This window comes from Phascolarctos cinereus, unplaced genomic scaffold (genome assembly GCF_003287225.1).
Source record: "Phascolarctos cinereus isolate Bilbo 61053 unplaced genomic scaffold, phaCin_HiC Scaffold_3;HRSCAF=262, whole genome shotgun sequence".
Lineage (NCBI taxonomy): Eukaryota > Metazoa > Chordata > Mammalia > Diprotodontia > Phascolarctidae > Phascolarctos > Phascolarctos cinereus.
In genome coordinates, this window is record NW_027555736.1 from 145,688,203 (window position 1) to 145,709,099 (window position 20,897).

A 20,897-nucleotide genomic window follows, 5' to 3' on the forward strand; every position below is an offset into this window, starting at 1 on the left:
GTTGCAATCTTCATCCATGACAGTGGTCCCCACACCAATAAAATCATGGATACTTAAAGGCCGTTGACGTATCTATGCTATCATTCTGTTTTTGTGCTGGGTCCATCCTGCACTCATGCTACCTTGGAACTTCACTAAGGATCAAAGAAAGTATGATTATCTGGGATGGAGCATCATTCAATCAATCATTCATTCATTTGTTTCTTTCTTAAGTACCTATCACTATATTGAGTATGTGCTAGACAAATAAACGAGACAAGTTTCCTGTACTCATACAACTTACAATCCCACACAGCAGTAAATGCTGTTCAGGCTAATGTAGCAAGAAAAAGAACAGCTAGAAAATGGAAGAGGTCACTTTGGAAGAAAGCATGTACACTTCCCAATCAACAGAAGCACCTCACTCTCCCATGCATGAAACCAGCTGCACCCAATATAGATCAGAGAACAAAGAAAAGGGACAACCAACCCCAAACCAGAAAGTACTGGCATGCAAGGCGTCTCTAGAACTGACAGAGTGACTAGGCAAAGAGAAAGGGGCATGGCTGCTCTGGAGTTGAAAGGACTGACGTGAATCTTTTCCCCCCTAAGATAGAATGATCCACCTGCATGAGCACTAGCATGTATGTCTAACAGGAGAGGTCTGAATCCATATAACCTCAGAGCCAGGACCCCAGCCAGGACATGAATATTCAGTAAGATGGACTCGCTGAGTCAGGCTTCCCAAGGATGGATGGTACAGCTTGTGGGCTAGTGCCTGGAATGGGGGCCATTACATCCCTTTTCATCATAAGCCCACTTGACTGCTATGTTGGTGTGCTGCTGCAACATACGCATAGAAATGGCAAGGATCGTAATTCACCCAGATGGCAGAGAGCTGCAGAGTTGTTCCTCCTAGAGAGACAGATGTTTCACCACTGGGCCATATGGCTTCCTCCTCCCAATCTTCTCTCTCCACCAGCCCCCACCCCAATGGTGTCAGAAATAAACCACTGTTTGCAGGCGACCTCAAAGTGCTTAAAGCTTGCCTCTTTTTCTAAGCAAGTAATTAAGAACTCTGGCTGAGATGTTCCATTTCACAACACATAGGTTTGTACACATGTCAGGAGTAGACATATTAAAGCTCCATTGTGTCAAACATGGGAAACTCATTGCAGTTTCGCATTCTACCTAAATATGTTTCTTTTTTGGAAACTGGCCACTCTCTCATAGACTTGTGCCTGTGAAAGACCCTACAAAGGTGGTCTTGTTCATCCTACCACAGCCAGGCAGAACTGCCCCATCACCCAGCTCAGGACAATTCTAGAATTCTAAAATTAGAGGCAACCTTCAGAAAAGCCACATATTCTATCCTCTGCCTTTGGCTAAACTGACTTTAGTCCTCCACATACAAATCAGGGTCTTACTCATTCTCTTTCATTCCTGATATGTTAGGAATTATTCAATTCTAATTCTCTCCTGAAATTAAAGCCTTCCTCTTATGCCTTCCATAGAAACTGATCAGAGTTGCTCTTTAGAGCTCATCCACAACCCCTCTGCATACCTAAGACTGACTCTGTCCTTAATTCTTATCACTGCCTTCTCTATTTTATTACATAAATGCAGGTGAACTGGATGGTGAACAGAGAGCCTGGATTTTGCTAACAGGAGACACCCATTTCTGGGATTAGTGGGGCCACCACTCTCAAAACCTAGGTTTAAAACCTGTGTGCCTTGTTCTCTGTTTAGTTCTTCCCCTCATTTGCCTCCAACTTCCAATAAACTACCAATTCCCATTACCCCTTGCTTCTCTCATTTCCATTCCCACAATTATCATCTGAGTCCAAGGCCAACTTATCCCTTGTCCACACTGTTATAATGCCTTCCCTAGTCACTATCCCTGCTCCTGATATTTACTCCCTCTAATCTGTCCCAAATAATAGTCAGACTATTTTTACTAATGCATATAGCTAACCGAATTGACCCCCTACATAAAAACCTGCAATGGCTCCGTATTACTTGTCAACATCCAAACTCCTTAGCCTAGAATTCAAGGCTCTCCAACTTCAACCAACCTCTCTAGCCTTCACTCCCATTACTACTCCCTTTCACTATCAATCCCTCATCCTCAATTCTCTCTTTCTCTCTTTTGAACTCTCATGCTTTTTAAAAACCTCTCTTAGGTATTTAATATATTCTACTTTATATTACGTTTATACACCAATAGTTTTAGTAATAGCAATCAAATTGATACTACTATTCCGAGAAGAGAGTGCAAATCAATTTATCCTACGACTCCATTCACCATTTCTGTGACTTTCTGGACCAAGACATCTCTTGCTGATTTCCACACCTTAATATATGCTTTCCCCATTAGAATATAAGCTCCTAGACAGCAGGAACTGTTTTATCTTTTGTCTTTGTATCCCCAGCACTCAGCCCAGTGCCTGGTACATAGTAAGCCCTTAATGAATATTTATTCAACCATTCACTCAGTCATTCACCTAGGTGCTATCTCCCCAGCTAGACTACAAGCACCTTGATAGCAAGGATTGTGTCTTACTCCTCCTCTTTGTATCCTCCATCAAAGTCCAGCACAGGGCTCTGAATATAGTAGGTGCTCAAACACTATTTGTTTAATTGAACTGAAAATCCAAAAGTGAAATGGGCTGCCTTTAGGAAGGTAATGGGTTCCTTCTCACCGAAGCAAAGACTTGATGACCATATATGTGTGTGTTGTAGTGGGGACTATTTTTTGATATGGAATTCGACTAGATAGCTGATGAGATGTCTTTCAATTCTGTAATTCTGCGACCCAAGGCTCCTCCAAACCTACATCTCAATAACTTCCCAGCTCTCAGTGTCTCAGAGCCATAATTCAAGCACTAATGTTGATACTAAGTAGCAGAATATGTTTATAGAAAGGATCAGATCTTAGGGAGATCCTCGAACAAAAAATTATGAGTACTTTGACAGTACCATTCCTGGCACACGGTAGGCCCTTAATAAATGCTTGTTACCTGGCTATTGTTGCCTTCCAGAATACCAAGCCCTATCCAATAGGATTGTCTGATCCATCACTAGCTGATACTTAACAGAGCTCAAAAATCTGGGCTATACTGATACCACAAAAGTGGATGGACTACAAATTCTGCTCTAGAATCTGGTCTCTGGTGTCTCCATTCAGAGAGGCAGTTAACAAACAAAGACGATATTGGTGGTGGGAACAAAAATGAGGATGAACTTCTGATAAGCTTAAGAACAAAGCTCGAAATCTTCCTGGCACCATAATTCTGAATGAATAATGAAGGAGGGAAGGAAAGGTAGGAAGATGGGGAAGAAGAAGGAAAAGGAGGAAGAAAAAGGAAAAGGGGGAGGAAGAAAAGGAAGAATCAAAAATCTCCACCCCACTGTGTGCTTAGTCCCCTGGGGCTGGACTGGGTCCGTGCTTCCTACTTGGAACCAACTTCTCATGCAATGCTTTATGTAATTCTATTGTGCAAAACAAGATTAAAAGGGACAGATGGAACAAAGAATCAGTCTCCCTAACAAAGGTTCCTCCATTTAGTAAATTAGAGGCTCTTTCCACCTGACACACTTTTAAAGGGAAATCTTCAATTATCATGTGCATGCTGGACAGAACAACAAAAGAGCTGTCCAGGGATTTTATTTTTAAAGCAGCTAGGAGGCATTGAAATGGCTTCATGTAAAGGAGATACTAATCTAGTCCACATAATTTTGAGAATCCTTTATGGAGGACTGAAGGACATTTGAACCCCACAGCTGTTTGAAAAGGATTCTTTTTCCCCATAGCCTGTGCATTTAACTTTGCCAAGAGCTTAGCTGGGCAAACACACTGTCCTGTAAATCACCCTGGAGCAGATTTACTCTCTGGCCTCCTCAGTTTATTTTCAGGGATTGTGCCTGAGAGGGAGCTGTCCCTGATGGAAGGGCTGTGGATGCTAGGCTCAGCTGCCCAGAATGGGTGAGGTTTGCAGGCACTGGTCAGACTGATCTCAGTGTTCCAGGAGTTTTCCAGTCCCCCAATGGTTGCATCTCAGTTTCTAAACAAGGATCCGTGCCTTCCTTAACCCCACTCTGCCCAGGAAAAACAGAGATGTGTCTGACGGTTTTAGATCTCGAGGTAGCATATGATCCCATTTTGGACAACCCCCCCCCCAAGAAAAATGAGATTAATGGTCTCATTCTGTCCCTGACAAAGTATAAATGATGATGATGATGATCACAACATTTAAAAAGACTTAAAGTTTGCAAAGCACTTTACACATATTCTCTGCTTTGAGCCTCACAACAAATTTCCAAGATAGGTATTATAATATTCTCCCAAATTTTACAGGTGAAGCAACTGAAAAGTTAAGTGGTTTGCCCAAGGTCACAGAGCCAGTAAGTGCTATCTATAACTGGGGTCTGAACTTGAGCTTTTCTGACTCCAAGTCAAGCACTCTCTCCACCACACCAAAACCAAAATTTGGCTTGGTGACAACTCGGCACCATCAGCTGATTGAAAAAATGGAGAAGGAAAATAAATAAAAGAAATGAAAACAAGAAAGGAATCCATGGAAGACAAGCTTCCAGTGAACACTGAAGGGAGGACATATGCATATACACTACTCCACACACAGAGACTCCTGCAGAGGCACTGGGAACCCTGTCTTCTGCTTCTTCATTTAAAAATCTCAAAATATTTCTCATCATAAGACCTAAATGAGAGTAAGTAACTCCTGAGCTCATAGAAATAATTCAGTCTGCTTCTTAGAAGGGGGTTATAAAAAGGGTGAGGAGTTTCGGCAATGGTGCATGAACTCAAGATTTAAACTCTCTGGGCCTCAGCTTCCTCACCTATAAAATAAAGGGCTGGACTAGATGACCTTTCCCAGCCCTCTTAGCTCGAAATTTTGTGGTCCTGTGAATAACCTTGGAAGAAAGAGATATTTGGTCAAAGGATATGAACATTCTCAAAAAGAATTGTAAAAGATCGGCAATATAAAAGAATGCTCCAAATCACTAATAATAAAAGAAATGCAAATCAAAATAACTGCAAGGCTTGACTTCACACCCAGCAAATTAGCACATATGACAGAAGATAAGAACAATCAGTTTTACAGGGATTGTAGAAAGAGAGGTATTGTTGGTGGAGCTAAGAACTGGCCCAATCATTCTGGAAATCAATATGGAATTTTACAAATAAAGTGGCTAAAATATCTTTTGACCCAGAGATTCATGCTAGGCATATATCCCTTTCTTCTTCTTCTTCTTCTTCTCCTCCTCATGCACCTGGCCAAGAATACGGTCAATAACTTTCTATAGCATCCCTAACAAACTGTCATGTAACCTTCACTCAAAGAGACTTCTAGTAAGACTTCACAGTGGCAGAGCAGTGTGACTTCCGGGAGTCTTGTTACCCATGACACTTTCCCAATGAGTATGTCCCTGGGACATATGCACTATGCATTGAGATATTCTGTAAGCTGCCTAAGGTCTTAAGCACAGAAAACACAAGAGGACTAGAGAAGAACAATTCTGTTCCAAAGTCAAGGTCAAAGACACTGTGGTCCTTGAGAACACCCTCTGATCCCTTCCATTTCCCTGGGCATGCCTGTGTTAGATGTCACAGGGGGACCTTGACACACCGATCAATCGATCAGCAAGCATGTTGTGACAGGCACCTTGCTAGTTGCTAGAAATACAAATACAAAAGTGCAACAATCCCTGACCTGCAGCAAATGAAACAATCCCTACCCTCCCAGTCCTGGATCTGTCACTTACTAGCTATGTGGCCTTCAACAAATCATCTAACCTCTCTGGGCTCATTTTCTTCAAGTAGGGAGCTGACATTCTACAACTTACTGGCAGAGTTCACGACTGGACCTCAGGTCTGCTTATTCCTAGACCAAGGTTCTCTCTCTCATAAAACACTGAGAGACCTTTGAAAATGATAAAATGCTACGATAAAGCAGCAAACATGTGGGGAGGGAAGAGACAGAACCTGAAGTTATTTTGTGGGTGAAAATCACTGTTCAATCAAAGAAAGAGCCATTAGTGAAGATTTCAGCTAAGAGCTGCCCAGCCTACACTGATCCTCATTAATTGCAGGGCTTCTGAATGTCGACAAAGGCCAGGAGGAAGGAACAAAGCGTCAAGCAGTGGCTTGCACAGAAACCTTTTATCCACATGTTTCTGCTCCTAAACTCCCTCTTCATTATCTTACTGACTGTGGCTTATTCTGTCTTGAAAAAACCTGCTCCTGCCCAAGTGGAGTCTCCTCCAAGGAACTTCATTCAAGGAAAGCGGAATGCCCCAGCCTTTCCCCTCTTTCCTCTCTCCTCACAGCACGGTGACACAAGCAAGTTCACTCAGAAGCTCCAAGCAGGGACACCGAAAGGCCTGATGATACATCAAAAGTGGGTATGTTATCTTCAGAAGGCCACTTATAAGAAAAAGCTCTCTTACCATCTAGTAAGTAAGCCTCTGGTCCTATCCTGCTAGCAAATCGGCATGGACTGATTTATCTGAATAGCTGGCTGTCACCTCTCAGGGCCATGACAGGGTTAAAAAACAAGGCTAGAAGTTCAACAAGAAAAATTGCAAAATGGATCACAGAAATCAAAGGAGTGAGTGGTAGAAATGGTCTAGAGATAATCTAGGCCAAGTTCTTCATTTTACAAATGAAGAAATTATCTCAAAGAGATGAAGACTTGCCCAAGGTTGCAGAGGCATAAAGGAGCAGGGCTGAGATTTTCTGGCTCCAAATACAGGACTTGGCCCATTCTACAGCCCGGCAAGAAGCCCTGGGTAGAAGCTAGGGATCAGCATAAAGGTATAGGTGAGGCCTCGAATGCTGCAACACCTGGACTCCACCACTGTGATGAGGCCTGGGGGTGGGAGGGTGAGGAGGAGGGTCAGCATCAAGAGGGGACTGAGGATTAGGATGCTCAATCAACTATTCTTTATTGAGCATCTACTACATGCCCACCCTTGTACTAGGTAGGATATGAGGCAGTACAATAGAGAAGAAAGAATTAGTCAATGAGTATTTTATTAAGCAACTACTGTGTGTCAGGCCTTGTACTGGTGATGGAAATACAAATGCAATGAATGAACCAAGCCCTACTTGCTTGATCCTGGATCTGTCACTTACTAGCTATATGTTGTTGTTCAACTCTCTACAAGCCCACTTGGGGTTTTCTTGGCAAAGATACTGGAGTGGTTTGCCATTTCCTTCTCCAGCTCATTTTACAGATGAGGAAACTGAGGCAAACAGGAGGAAGTGACTTGCCCAGGGTCACACAGCTAGTAAGTGTCTGAGACCAGATTTGAACTCTGGAAGATGAATCTTCCTTACTCTAGGCCTGGTGCTCTATCCACTGCATCACCTAGTTGCCCTTGCTGTCATGTAGATTGTCAGAAATGGTCACTGTGTTGGTTCTTACTGCTCTGTCCATTGTGCCACCTAGCTGACCCACTACCACCTATGTGACCTTCAGCAAATCATTTAACCTCTCTGGGCTCATTTTCTTTGTCATTAAAATAGCAACAATAATACCTGCACTGCCTATGCCACAAGGTGGGTGTAAAGGTCAAATGCAATAGCAAATCTAAAGTTTTTTGAAACCTATAAAGTGCTATATAAATGTAAGCTGTTATCATGAATAATAGTAATAATAGAGCAGCTAGGTAGCACAGAGCATAGAACACTGGGCCTGAAGTCAGGAAGACCCAAGTTCAAATCTGGCCTCAGACAGAGGTCAAGTCATTTAATCCTGTTTGCCTGTTTCCTCATTTGAAAAATGAGCTGGAAAAAGGAATGGCAAACTACTCCAGTATCTTTGCCAAGAAAAACCCATAGAGGGTCACAAAGAGTCGGACAGGACTGAAAAAGCAACAACAACAATGTACGAAGAAACATAAGAAATGAGCCTTCCCCTCAAGGAGTTAATAATCCATCCAGGAAGACAAGATTAAAAACACGATATAGGGTAGTATATGATCAGTACCAAATAAGAGGTATAGACAATAAGCTTCATTAGAGTTGGGAAAGTGAGAGCATCTAAGCTCCTTGAAGGCAGGACTGCTTTACTTTTAGTTTTCAATTTTAGATTCCCAGTGTCTAGAAAAAGTATCCATCACATGCTAAGAACATAACAAAAAAAAATGTTGATTGATTTCTTGGCTGACTGAGGGCTACGGTGATCAGAGGAGGCAGCCCATGAGCTGGGCTTTAAAGGATGGGCAGGATTCAAATAAACAAAGAGCAGGGAGAACCAAAGAACCACTACATGCCCTGACCAGGGAGCACTTGGGAGCTGGACATTACCTAAATACTCAACTGCTTTTGACAACAGCAACAACTTTCACTCACAGGCTCTGGCAGCCTTCTGGGTCTGGATAGGAGAGATTTAATTACTGCATATAGCTTGCAATTAAAAAACTGCCACCTTTCTCCTTCCATGTTGGAGTCAGCACATAGAGCCCTTACGATACTCAAGGAAGAGGGTGATCAGGAAAGCAAAAACCTCAGTTAGCAAATCTACTCCCATGTCCTCCTGCCCCTCAGCAACTGACCTTGGCCATTTTGTGTGCTGTCTTAAAGACAGAGGTTCAGTTTTGTCTGTTTATTTTTGGTCTGATCCAGTGATTCCATCATTGTGGGAAATCCTAGTGTGGAAACTACCTTCACTAGTTGAGCCAACATGGTAAGGGTGAAAGAGTATTAGCCCTAGAGTAATAGTTCAAATCCCACTAAAAATGATTACTCTCCCTCAGGGGTGACCCCGGGCTGGCCACAATCTCCTTGGGTCTTAGTTTCTTTATCTATAAAATGAGAGGGCTGAACTACATGATCTCTGAGGTTCCGTCCAGCTCTTGACATGGCTTGCTCGTTGGCTTCACTTTCCAAATGGGTTCATGTGCAAAATCTTCCAATATAGAAATCAAAATAAAAAGTCCCACTTCCTCCTCCCAAACACATCCGGCTCTATCTCTATAATCTACTTTTGCACAGTTCTGCAACTTTACTGTATCTTAGTCTTAAAGAAGTACCTGAAGGCATGGAGGGTCCACATGTTCACACAGGTAGTCTGTGTCAGACAGGACTAGAACCCAGGTCCTTCTGACTCTAAAGGCAGCCCTCTCTCCACTATGGTATGCTGCCTGGGTTAAGCAGAGAACATGACTGCTCATGACATGTCCTTCTCTGAAACAAAAGGTCCAGTGGTCCATTAGAGGAGCATTGGCTAAGTTCTCTAGAAGCTTGACAGGATTATTATTTCATCTGCCATTTATATAGAGAAGCTGAAACTCATATCCATTATCTAAGTATGCTTTTCTAATTGGGCCCTCATGTCACTGAGCTGTGAGCCCTAGGAAGGGACTGATCCATATCACCAGAGTTTGTCTTCAACACCTTCTCTTTACCCATTTTTAGAGCTTCTCATCTCCTTGCTTTTCTAAGAATCCAGGGCTTTCCTGATACCCCACCCTCTTGTGTCAAGCTAGGGTAGCAGCTGATAAACTCATCCTTGCTGAAACATGGTGAGCATGAGTGAGAATCAGAGCAGGGCAGAGTGAAAAGGCCACAGTTAAGAGTCAGAAGACATGGGGGTTTTAATCCTAGCTCTGCCACTTACTACCTACCTATGTGACCTGAGCAAGACATTTAATGTCTCTGGACCTCAGTTTACCCAGTTGTAAAATAAGAGGGTTGGACTTCATTACCTCTAAAGTACCTTCCAGCTCTAAAGTTGATGAAATCTATGACTACTGAGTTAACTCTGCCAAGGCATTTCTATTCCAAAAGAAGACACAGAAAGAGGGAATTGCTTAACACAAAGGAATGAATTTTTATTAGTGCAATCTGGGGCATCTTTCCAGTCATCTAGGTTTGCAGCCTTAGAGACATCCTTGACTTTTCCCTCTTCCTCACTCATCACATCCAATCAATTGACATTTTGCCAACTCAACCTCCACAATCTCTTTCCCATCTACTCCTTTTTCACCACTCATATGGTGACCACCCTAGTTCAAGCTCCTATAACCCCTTGCCTGAAATATTGTAATGACTCCTAATTGTCCATATTTCCAGAATCTCCCCTTTTCCAAAACTAGAATTGTCCAATGTTAGTGTTAGAGATGGAAGCAACCTCAAAGGTCATCTGGTTAGTTCAAGCTCCTCATTTTATAGAAACTAGGGCCTAAAGAGATCAACTGATTTTCCCAGTCTAGCCCCCCATTAATTTTTCTCTAAATTTCTCCATCAATCACATAATTTAGTACTCCATAGAATGAAAATTCCTTGAGGACAAGGGTTATTTCTTTTCTTCCTTTGGGTCCTTGGCACTACCACAGTACCTTCCACATCAAAGACAATTGATAAATGTTTGCTTGGTTTGTTAAATTACATTCTAGTGTGCATCCTATATTTGTTTTTCTTCTCCAATGAGGTAGTAAGCTCCTTGGGGGTGAATACCAGGGCTCGAACATCTCTAGCATTCTCTACGGTAACTAACATGGAGCTGAGTTCGTAGTAGATGCTCAAGAAATACTCATTGACTTGACTCATTTCTCGAGGCCCTACCACTCCCTACACTTCTAACTGCCTTGATGATAGCATTTTTTAAATAGTCACAACCATACAACTTATGATTCCCAATTCCTTGCTTTGAACTTTCCTTTCATTCCTCTCCAGGATAGACTCCTGACTCTCCTGGACTCCTAGGCCATCCCTCTCTCCACTATGTTATGCTGCCTAGGTTAAGCAGAGAACATGACTGCTCATAATATGCCATAACATGACATATTTATAACATGCCTGGCACTTGCATCTCTTCTCTCCCCTCACTTTTCAGCTCCTTTCTATGTGTTGTCTTCCCCCACAAAAATACAAGCTCCTTGAGGGCAGGGTCTGTCTCTCTTTCTGCTTATATTTGTATTTCCAGAGCTTAGCCAGCGCCTGGCACATAGTAAGCACTTAATAAAATGGCTTGTTGGCTTGACTTTGTAAATGGGTGCATATATGTCCAATCTCCTAAAACAAACAAACAGAAAACCCTCCTTCTCCCAAACACAGTCTTGCAGCTGGATTTCCTCAGCTAAGCAGCTCTGGTCAGTCAGTTGTGCACATAGTACCAGCACCAGACATTATAAATGTTGCACATCAAAAGAGGTCTGAACTGCCTTTCCAAATCAGCATATTATGATATTACGAAATTGGGACACTTAGCACTTCTGCAGCGTTGCCTGCCTTCAAAGGGCTTCATCAATATTATCTAACGAAAATTATCCTAGGAATCTGGAATCCCTTTCTTAGATCCCCCTTGCTGACGTCTGAGTTCCCTCTTATGATTTCCTGGGGCCATAACTCTATTCTCTAGTGGGGGAAAACATTCCCATCAATCTTGCCTCTGGCTTTATGAGTCTAATATAATATACCCAGCCTGAATCATCATATGCTTGAAGGGGGAGAGGAAAAGGAAAAAAGCAATGTGGTGGACCCTACCAGAACCTAAGCTGCCTGCACCCCTTTCCCCACCCCAATCCACCTCTAGTAGGTCCAGGAATGCTTGCAATCACCTTTGTTACCCAGAGAAATAGTGGACATGTCCTCTCTGCTGGGTCAGCTCTCCACTGCTCCATTCTTTTCACTGCAAAACTACCCCTGTCCAACCCATTTGTTTTAGTGTTTTTTTTTTCATTCATCTGCCCCCCACCCACCCAATGCAATTAGAATTGAGTTTCTCCAGCATTAGGGGAGATTTAACAACAGTGGGGAAAACTGTCATTTCATTCCCAAACATCAACACGCCTACACTCACCCAATCTGGAGTCTCTCTAGCTTCTGTTCTACCTCCTTGAATGGCAGGAAGAATATTAACAGGAAAAGCCTTGCTCAAAGTTAAGAGGCAGGAGGAGCTTTGATGGTGGAAGGGGATGCTTCTTTCATTCATGAGGCTGTCTGTTCTAACCCCTACACTGAGATGACTGTGACATTAAACTACATCTCAAGGCCAGGCTCTCTTTGAAAATGGCAACTTTCCAGGAGTAGATTGAGGGTGAGGAGGAAGGACTGGAACTTTCTTGAATGATAGGATGGTAGACAACTGGCAGGGACACCTTAGAAATCATCTTGCCCAAACCCCCTCATTTTGCAGATAAAGAACTGAGGTCTTGAAACACTCAATGGCTGGCCCATGGTCACACTATCTTTTTTAAAACAGACCTGAGACTCTACCCTAAGGTTTCTTACCTATCAAGTCCAGTGCTCTCTTCACCACTCTAGGCTACTTCCAGAAAAGAGACACGTACTAGGAAAACAGACTCCAGAGTAGGATGGGAAAAGCTGACTAGCAACAAGAATGCCGAATTTAGAGGTAGGAGCTAGGTTCAAATCACAGTGCTGCCATTTCCTGGGGAACCTGGGGCAAATCACCTAACTTCTCTGGCTGTCAACTTCCTCATCAGTAAACTGAGGACACCAGACTGGATGATTTCTATGATTCTTTTCAGCTATGCATCATATGACCCTAGAGCTAGCCCAAAGGGAAATGGCGATGTCAACAATGCTTGTCTTTGGCACATAATCCCTTTTGCCATGAACCCAGTGCTGGAGAACTGCAGCATTCCCCATGCCCCACTTCTGGATGTTTTCCTACCTCCTCTCATTCATCCCCACCCTCTGCCATCAAAGCTTAACTGGTGTTGTTCATTTTTTCCAATCTGTCCTGTAGTTATGTTCTTTACTATGTCCACAGCAGATATTGGGTTATTAATCTGACAAACTAAGCCAGATTAATGTGTTCCCCACATGTTGCATCCTCCCAGATAACACAGTGCCTTAGTCTGTGTAAAATTAATTTGTCTCCAATAGATCCCTAAGATATGACACCAACGGGGAAAATCTCAGGTTCAGTAATAGACAGAATCTGCTCTGACTCATGGGCAGATGTATTACACATAGGTACATGATATTATGCAGATGGCTGCTGACTGCAATCATGAATAAGCCCTGCAACTCATCCAATTACCCTGGGTCTACTCACTGGAAAGATCGACTCCTCCCCCACCCCTCCAATCAAGCAAAGAACAGCAATTTTCCCCTACGTACGGATGCAAACGTCTCCATTCTCATAGTATCCTGGGCAGCACTGGGATCTCCGTCGGTACATGGTCCGGAGGCCTCTCCGATACGCCGTCTTATAACTTATTCTAAATCACAAGACAGAAAGCCATTTGAAAACATTGAAAATCAATCACTCCTGTTAGAATTATATTTGTGTTAAGCTATAGCAAGGATGCCATTCAATAATTACTTTAAAATGCATGGAGGCTTCTGATGTGAAGGAACACAATAAAACAAAATCAATAGGGAAATCTTGACACTAGCAATATTGAGTGTATTAGAAACGCAGCATCTGCTAATGCCTGCCAACTCTCCCTCACATCCAGAATGATTCTTAAGCATATTCTTGCAGTCCTGGAGAAGAGAGGTAGGGGAATTTAGAGGACATCCCTAGTTTTGATGTAAAATTACAGACGGGGAGTATTCTAGAGCACGGAGGTAGAAGAGTTAGGAAAATAGGTTTTGGTGCTAGAAAGGCTCTCAGAGATCACCTAGGCCAACCCCATCCCTTTACAAAAGACAAAACTGAAGCCCAGAGAAGTTCACTGATTCCCCCCCGGTCCCAGAGAGACTAAGTGACATAGCTGAGATTTAAAACTAGGTCTTCTAATTCCAAGTCTAGTGCTCCTTCCACTCCATATCTGGTCACTGTCCCCTCAGTACCCCATTGTCAATGACAAGTGTGTGATGAACAGATAAGTAGATTAACTCATTTCATCATTCCTATTGTCCCTTTGGAATTTCTTCCCAGAGGGAAGGGGGGAAAAGGCATCCAAAGAAGCATGTTCTCTCCTGTTCATCAGTCAGAGCCACTCAGAGAATTGGAAGCATTTTTTTTTATGCCAAGAAAACCTAAGGGCTATATTCTCCCTCTTAGATTAACACCGTCCCTGCCTTTTAGAACCAGAAGGGATGTTAAGAGATCCTTTTGTCCAACTCCCTCACTTTACAGAAAATACTGAAGTGGGAGAGAGGGAGGAGGAGGGGAATGGGAGAGAAGGGGAAACTTGTCTGAGATCACATAGTAAGCAAGTAAGTGTTTTCATCAATTGTTGGGTATCCACTCTCACCAAGGGGAGCAGTGGCATGCATAATACACAACAACAGATAATCCCAACATCATTCCCATTGGGTTTTGGCAGGAAGATAGATAGAAACAAAGAGGGCATGATGCTGCATATTTGCTTTAATAAGTAGACTGAGAAAGTATTAATTTACTTTTCCAAAGATCATGGTTTCCGACTACGATAACTCAGAAATATGCAACAGAAAGTTAACCTAGGATTAAACGTTTGCCACCAAAGACATATTTGAAATAATCCATATGAGGTTGATGGATCGGATACAAAGAGTGTTGAGTCTATACATGAGTCTGCAGTCAGGTCCTATGCAACTCTGGATCCCAGATACAGAGACTGTTCGATAAGGGACCTGAACAATGATAATGGGTTCCAGGACCTAAAATCTGACACTTTACAAATGAGATCAACTTCATGTTGCTTAGAAGAGGCGACCAGTGATGGACAATCTAACATAATAGTGACATCTCCATTGGAGTTCAAGTTCACCAACAGCCTCTGTCCTTGGCACAGTTCTGTTCAATGTTTTATTGGTGATTGTATTTATTCATCCTGCCCAGATATACTTGTCGAATCAATGCAATCACTGGAAAAAGAAATCTTCTGCACTAAATGACAAAGGCAGAATCCAAAATGACTTGGGTAGATCATATCAGTGAGCTACAGCTAACAATCAGGATAAATGCAAAGTCTTAGAACAAAAACAAAATCCTCTGCACCAGTGTGGATATGAGCGAAAAAAAAGTAACCATGAGAAGGACCTAGGGACTTGAATGGATTCTAAGTTTAATATGAGTCACTAGTATAATGTGGCAGCCAAAGAAGTTAATTGCTGCATTAAAAGAATTATCTGTAATGTTCATGGTGACCAAGGGGATAGTCCTGCTGTATGTGGGAGGCAGCTTGGAGTCATAATAGAGAGAACACTGCATTTGGAGTCAGGAAATATGAGCTGTGTGACCATGGACAACTCACTTAAACTCTCTGTACCTCAGTTTCCTCATCTATAAAATGGAGATAACTACCATCCTTACAGGGTTGTTGTTAGGGTCAAATAAAATAGCATATAAAGTACTCCTTCTGCTTTGCAAAATTTCAGGCTCGACAAAAATGCCAGTGAGCTATTGTTATCATTCTTGCAACTACTATCGTTGCTCCAACTGTGTCCTCATCAGACCCTATCCAGAGTGTGAGGCCTGGCTCTAGGAACCACATTTTAGAAGGGGCACTGACAAACCGGAACAAGGCCAGAGAAGGTGAACAAGGTAGGCAAGAGGACCCAAAATCATGCCTCAAGAGTATCAGTCGAAGGAATGAGAGATGCTTAGTCTAGAGCAGAGTTCACTGGGGAGGGAGAAGAAAGGTAGACATGAGAGAGGGTTTCAAATACTTAAAAGGATATCTATACATGAAAGGTAAATTAGACTCGCCCTGCTTGGCTCTGGGAGGCAGAACTAGAATCAATGCGTAGAAGTTACACAGAAGCAGATTTCAACCAAAACAAAACAAAACAAAATCTGATAATGAGAGCCAAATGGAATGGGCTGCATAACATAAACATTAATGGTTAATGAGTTCTCTCATGCTGGAAGCCTTCAAGTAAAGGCTGGACGACTCCTTGCCAGGGATAGCGGGATCTATGATCTGGTAGATGTTCAACAAGGTGACTTCTGAAGTCTCTTCCAGAATCGTCTGATTCTCCACACATTCTTCTTCCCAGGGGTCTGGCCTCTTCGTGAGATTATTCTGCTGAGCTCATTGTCTATCTAGGGAATGATCAGCTCAGCAAACCCCACTCAACCGTGCCCACAGGGCAGCAGATAATAACCATTACCAACTTAGCTGAGGGGGCTACACTACATTACTGGCCAGTGGCCATACTTGGCTAAGCAGTCACACCTCAGTTCTACCTTTCCTGGCCCTCCCAGGAAAAGCTGAATCATCTTTCCTCCATTTTTAAATTTTTCCTTTTATGACAAATGACAGCATTTGCATCCCCTAGGAAATCTGTGATATTTGGGGATGTCATTAGATAAGGTCATTCTACTTTATCAAAAACCCATAAGAAGAGGTGTCCTGGTTTGAAAGCCAAGTCTGGCTTGCTAGTACAGGCAGAGAGTTCCCAGGGGTCTTTGGGGAAGCTATGTAAGCACCTGAGTGTGTGTGTGGGGGGTGAAGTCTTATAATTGAAAGCATACTCTAGAGGTCATCTGATCTATTTCCTTGCCTCTAAACAAGTTATGCCTAATCCACCTTAACAGGAAGCTTCTAGGTTCTTATTAAAAGCCTTTAGCCAGCTTGTAGAGAGTGGATAGAGTGATGGACAGAGTCAGGGAGACCTTAGTCTGTCTGAATCCTGTCCCAAACACTAGATGTGTGACCCTGGGAAAGTCACTTAACCTCTCTTTGCCTCAGTTTCATCATCTGTACAATAGGGATGATAATAATAGCATCTATCTCACAAGGTTGTTGTGAGGATCAAATGAGAAACATGTGCTTTGCAAGCGGCTATATAAATGCTATTACTAGGACCTCTCATGAAGAAGAGTCGATAGCCTGACCAGAATTTTCTCTTTTCCTTTATAAGCCAGACTGAGAGTTTCCTTTGCCTCTCTGGATCTCAGCTGCACAGCAGAAAATGGAGGGGGCTGCAAGTTTGGTTCTCTGTCGGCTCTTAGGTGAAGGATGCCACATTAAAACACGCCCATCTGCATTTAAGCAAATTGATGACATCACTGTCAGTGTGCATGCTCTGGGTCATCAGGAAAGCTGCAAGGCAACTCAATAATCCTGCAAAATAATTCATTTTCCAGGAACACAGCCTATTTTAATAAGCAGCCACTCCTTTGCCGGGTGCCAGAGGTGATGAATGGGTAGCCCCAGTTTCAGAGCAATGGATAGAGCAGTGCCACACGTTCCCTGTCACAGAAACATGGCAGTGATATCCTTACCAGCTTTAGCTCTAGGACTGGAACTTGATTGTTTCTGAAATAAAGAGCAGGCCAGCCACTTTATCCATGGTCAGACAGAGCAAAGAACACACAACCAAAACATATCAGAGATTGGAAAGGAACTCAGAGATTGTCTCATCTAGCTTCTCATTTCACAAATGAGGAAACTGAGGCCCAAAGGGAAGTGACTTGCCCAAGGCACACAAGTTAGTGCAAGGGTTGGGACTAGAACCCTGGTATCCTGCTTTCAGTCTAGGGTTGTCGTCTTTTCCCCACTGTATCACGCTGTTTACTATATTAGAAGAAAAGGACTACACTTGTGGTTTCAGTCATACTAGGAATTCCCTCTAACCATGCAGTTCAGCACCTTCTCTGTGATTTTCAGTCTGAGAGTCGCCTAGAGCAAAGGCTCAGACTCATGGCAGGCAGGGTAAGGCCCCTCAAAATTCCAGATAGCAGCCTCAACCAGATTAATATGTAACTGAGAAATGTTTAACAAAATAAATAAAAATACAATACAACACAGATGGTGTTAATTTGTAGTTTTCTAAGCCAATATGTGGCTGGTAGGGATCTGCTTCTTTTTGAGTTTGACATCACTGGCCTAGAACACTGAGAGTTTAAATGACTTGTCCAGGGTCACACAGCCAGTGGGTGTCAAGAACCCAAGTCTTTCCGACTATGATGTGAGCTCTACCCTTGGCCCTCTTTCCATGAAACATTCCTTTCTCCTTATGCCCAAATCTCCCATTAACCTGTTAGGTAATGATCTTCCCTGTAAACTCAGAGCTACAATTTCCTGCTCACCAGATGGATCTCTGCCCCTGCAACTGCCTAAGGATTCACTCTTCTTGTTCCCTATGGTAGTTCTGAGGATTGCCCCAAAATACCATCAGACATACCTGATTCTCTGTAGGCAACTTCCTCTTCAGATGTGCAATTGTTAAAATCTGCTTTCCCTATTACTAGCTGAGGTTAAGGGAAGGCCTTCACCATCCATTTCTCAAGATCGTTTGTCAAGGGGGGCCACTGAAGGTATTTCACCCATTACTGACTCTCTGAGGGATCAAGGTATTCTTGTTCCATGTATTAATTAGCCACCACAAAAGCCAGATCTTTAACCGCTTAACCACAATGCCTCTCACCTAATATGTTCCCAGCTCTAATTGCCTACATGCATCCTGGAAAGGGACTCAGGATGGTTTGATGCAGTTGCATAAATCTCTGGGAAACTGATTCCCAACTTGACCTTCACTGGTGAGGGGAATTCAAGCCTCTTGTTTTCCCCCTTAGAGAATACCATTAACTGATAATTGCCCAATCTTTTTAAAGTTTTCAGAGTGCTTCAATATCTTTTTTAAAAAATCTCATTGAGGGGCAGCTAGCTAGTGCAGTGGATAGAGCACCACCCCTGGATTCAGGAGAACCTGAGTTCAAATCTGGCCTCAGACACGTAACACTAGCTGTGTGACCCTGGGCAAGTCACTTAACCCCATTGCTTACCCCCAAGACAAAATCTCATTGAACCTTACCATGGCTTTGTAAGACAGATGGTAAGGAAGGGATTATTATTCCTCATTTTACAGGAGGAGAAACCCCAGAGAACTGAAGAACTGCCCAAAGTCACATAGCAAGGTTACAGCATGCCCTCATTATCTCACCCTTCCTCAAGGTCTAGATTCTTCCTTGACACTACCCCTCCTTCACCCTCTGGGTCCTGATTCTCACCTGCCCCCCTGCTTCCCCTCCCCTTTCAGTGATGTGACAATCTTAAGGATCAAGGTCAGGTCAAAGGTCCAGATGCCCAGTAATTTATGAAGAACTCTTCATCTGAGGGCAGTACTCACCGATGCCTCGTACACTTGAACCAGTTGAGAATGTCTGTACATCTTGTATAGTAAATCTGGTCGAAAGGGTGAGCGTAGGATTCCTGGACCGTCACAGCATAGCTAAGGAAGAGAGGAGAGAGACATGCATTATCACCCAGGGGGGTTTGATCTTTTTTTAGGACTGGCAAACCTTCCTTGAGCTAGCCAGATGGAAAACCAAGAGGCCTCATCACACTGCAGAACGTGCCAAAGCTGAGGCTACCATCCTTCCCCGCTCATACAAATACACATTCCCAGACTCAAGGAAAGAGGAATTTTAAAACCAGATATTCCCCCCCTCCATATTATTCCAAGAACATATACTCCATCCCCCTCTTAGAGATACTGGCCTGGCTAATTTCCTGAAATAACAAATTAGTTCACTGATTTATTCATTTATTCATTAATTTTCAATTACTTCAATTTTTTAAAATTATTAAGCACCTACTATATGCAAATACTATGTACAAAGCACTGTGTTGGGTACTGGGGAAGGACCAAATTTTAGATGAGCTTCTGCTCCTGAATGAGTCATGGAAATCATTCATTAGTACTTATTATCTGCAAGAATTGAAGTATATACTATATGTGAGAAAGGCCTTGTGCTAGGTACTATAGGAGACATGAAGAATTAGAAATACAATCTTGCCCTCCAGAAGTTTACATTTTAGAAGGAGAGATCAGGCACATCAATAAATTCCAGTTTTCTATAACCCACTTCAGACCAGGGACTTTTCTCCCACCTCCACAAATTCATTCCCCTTGAGCCCCAGTGGCAGCCCAAAAGATGAGGGAAGCGTAACTGTCTCAGCAGGGATGAGGAAGGGGAGAGAAGGTTGGGGAAAGAGAATTATACTAAGGTTCTGCATATGGACTGTATCTTAGCTTTTTGGCTGGGTAGTTAACGTTGCTTGTATATCAAAATGCTAATGAGGGTCCAGATTAATTTAACAGAGCCAGGCTTTACCAGCCCAGGGAGGTCTTTACACTGTGTTTTATGATGGAGGGGCATAATTACCAAGGCTCCCGTCTGGAGCACTAATCCAACTGGGGAATTCTCCCTAAGAGGTCTCTAGGGGCTAGGGTGTGTATTTTTTAAATTACACAGATTTAATCTTCACGTAATGTGCAATGGAGCTGGGCCAAGAACAGCCTGCTACTGGAAACATTAGGAACTAAAGTGGGGTCCCAGAACTGATAGCATTAGGCCCTCCATACAGTTCACAGAATCAGAGGCTTTCAAGCTAGAAGGAACCTCAATGATTTTGTCATCCAACTCCTTCATTTTACAGATAAGGAAACTGAGTCTCAGCAAGAAGAAAAATATCTTGTTATCCAAGTATTAAATAGAAAAGTCAGGATAAGTACCCAGAACTCTTAACTCCAAAACCCAGTGCTCTTTCTACTTCATGTATGGCATGGGTGGGTGTGTGCACCTAAAAACCTGGGTTACCTCTCTATTAGCCACAGAGGCAGAGCCAAGATGGGGGAGCACGGGTAACCAAGACCAGCAGAGAAACCTCAAACCTGATTTATACCCAGAGAAATAGAGGATACGTTCTCTCAATTCAACTTTCTCTTCCCTGCACCAAAGTTCTCACCCAAGCTGATGACCAAATCAGTTGAGACTTGGTTTAAGCTACGTTGCCATCCTGCTTTTCTATGACATAGAGTTCAAGGGACTTAGAGACTGTCTAATCCATTTCCCTCATTTTAGAGTCAGTCAATAAACACATATTAAACACATACTGTGGCACTGTGCTAAGCACTGGAAATAAAAAGAAAGGCAGAGACTAGTCTTTGTTCTCAAGGAGCTCCCAGATGAAGAAACTGAAGGCAGAGAGCTTAAATGTCTTGCACACTGTCAAATCACACAATTAGCAGG

General features: G+C 42.9%; 1 protein-coding gene across 2 annotated transcripts in view; it reads right to left on the reverse strand.

Annotated features, from left to right (window-relative positions):
• Positions 1-20,897, reverse strand: part of MEGF11 (multiple EGF like domains 11) — a 298,924-nt gene that overhangs the window by 274,244 nt on the left and 3,783 nt on the right. For both annotated transcript variants that reach the window (XM_020983023.2, XM_020983009.2), the window contains exons 2-3: positions 18,992-19,093; positions 13,100-13,200 (exon numbers count right to left, since the gene is read on the reverse strand). In XM_020983023.2, coding sequence (XP_020838682.1) covers positions 13,100-13,200; positions 18,992-19,093 — 203 coding nt within the window. The remainder of the gene's footprint in view (positions 1-13,099; positions 13,201-18,991; positions 19,094-20,897) is intronic.